Source organism: Geospiza fortis, unplaced genomic scaffold (genome assembly GCF_000277835.1).
Source record: "Geospiza fortis unplaced genomic scaffold, GeoFor_1.0 scaffold509, whole genome shotgun sequence".
Classification (NCBI taxonomy): domain Eukaryota; kingdom Metazoa; phylum Chordata; class Aves; order Passeriformes; family Thraupidae; genus Geospiza; species Geospiza fortis.
In genome coordinates, this window is record NW_005054666.1 from 160,044 (window position 1) to 160,858 (window position 815).

An 815-nucleotide genomic window follows, 5' to 3' on the forward strand; every position below is an offset into this window, starting at 1 on the left:
CCCTTCCCAAGATCCCACCATCCCAAGCTCCCCTTTCCCACTGGAAGCCATTCCCTGCCTCCTGCCCCTCCAGCCCTTGCCCAAATCCCAGCTCTCCTGGAGCCCCTTGGGGATGGGGAAGCGGCTCCAAGGATTCCCTGGAGCTCAGGGTTTCCCTTGGAGCTGCATCCCACGGGAATGGGGACCAGCCTGGAGTTCACCCAGCAGCTCCAGAAGATCCCAGAATGGTTTGGGTGGGATCCATGGACCTCCAATCCCACCCCATCCCAACACCTCCCACCATCCCAGGTGGTCTCCAATCCCACCCAGCCTTTCCTCGGCCATCCCAAGGGTGGAGCCTCGGGGATGATCCCAGCCATTCCAAGGCCTCCCTGACCCCGTGTCCCGCTCCCTCCCGCAGATCCCGGCCGCAGGACGAGGCCCTGGGGCTGCCGCGGCCGGATGGGCTCCGTGGCGGCGCTGAAATATTCCGTGGTGGGACTTTACCTGCTGGTGCTCCTCATCCTGGTGGGAATCTGGCACTGGGGTGCTCCCAGGGCTCCCAGGATTTTCCATGGCCTCGGGATCCCTGCACGGGAGGGTTTTCCGGGTCATCCAGGGGAGGGGAAAGTTGGGATCCAGCAGGAAAAAACAAAACAAAACAAAACAAAAACAAAAAAACCCCAAAACCAAAAAACCCTCAAAACCTATAAAAACCCCATAAAGAACCCCAAAGAATTTAAAAATCCCCCCCAAAAATCCCCAAAAAAACCTAAAACCCATAAAAAACCCCAAAGAACTAAACAAAAAAACCGCCAAAACATCCCCAAAAAACC

The 815-nt window shown here is 56.8% G+C and overlaps 1 protein-coding gene across 1 annotated transcript in view; it reads left to right on the plus strand.

Moving 5' to 3' along the window:
* Positions 1-815, plus strand: part of SCARA5 (scavenger receptor class A member 5) — a 27,587-nt gene that overhangs the window by 3,968 nt on the left and 22,804 nt on the right. The window contains exon 2 of the mRNA XM_031065018.1: positions 401-518. Coding sequence (XP_030920878.1) covers positions 401-518 — 118 coding nt within the window. The remainder of the gene's footprint in view (positions 1-400; positions 519-815) is intronic.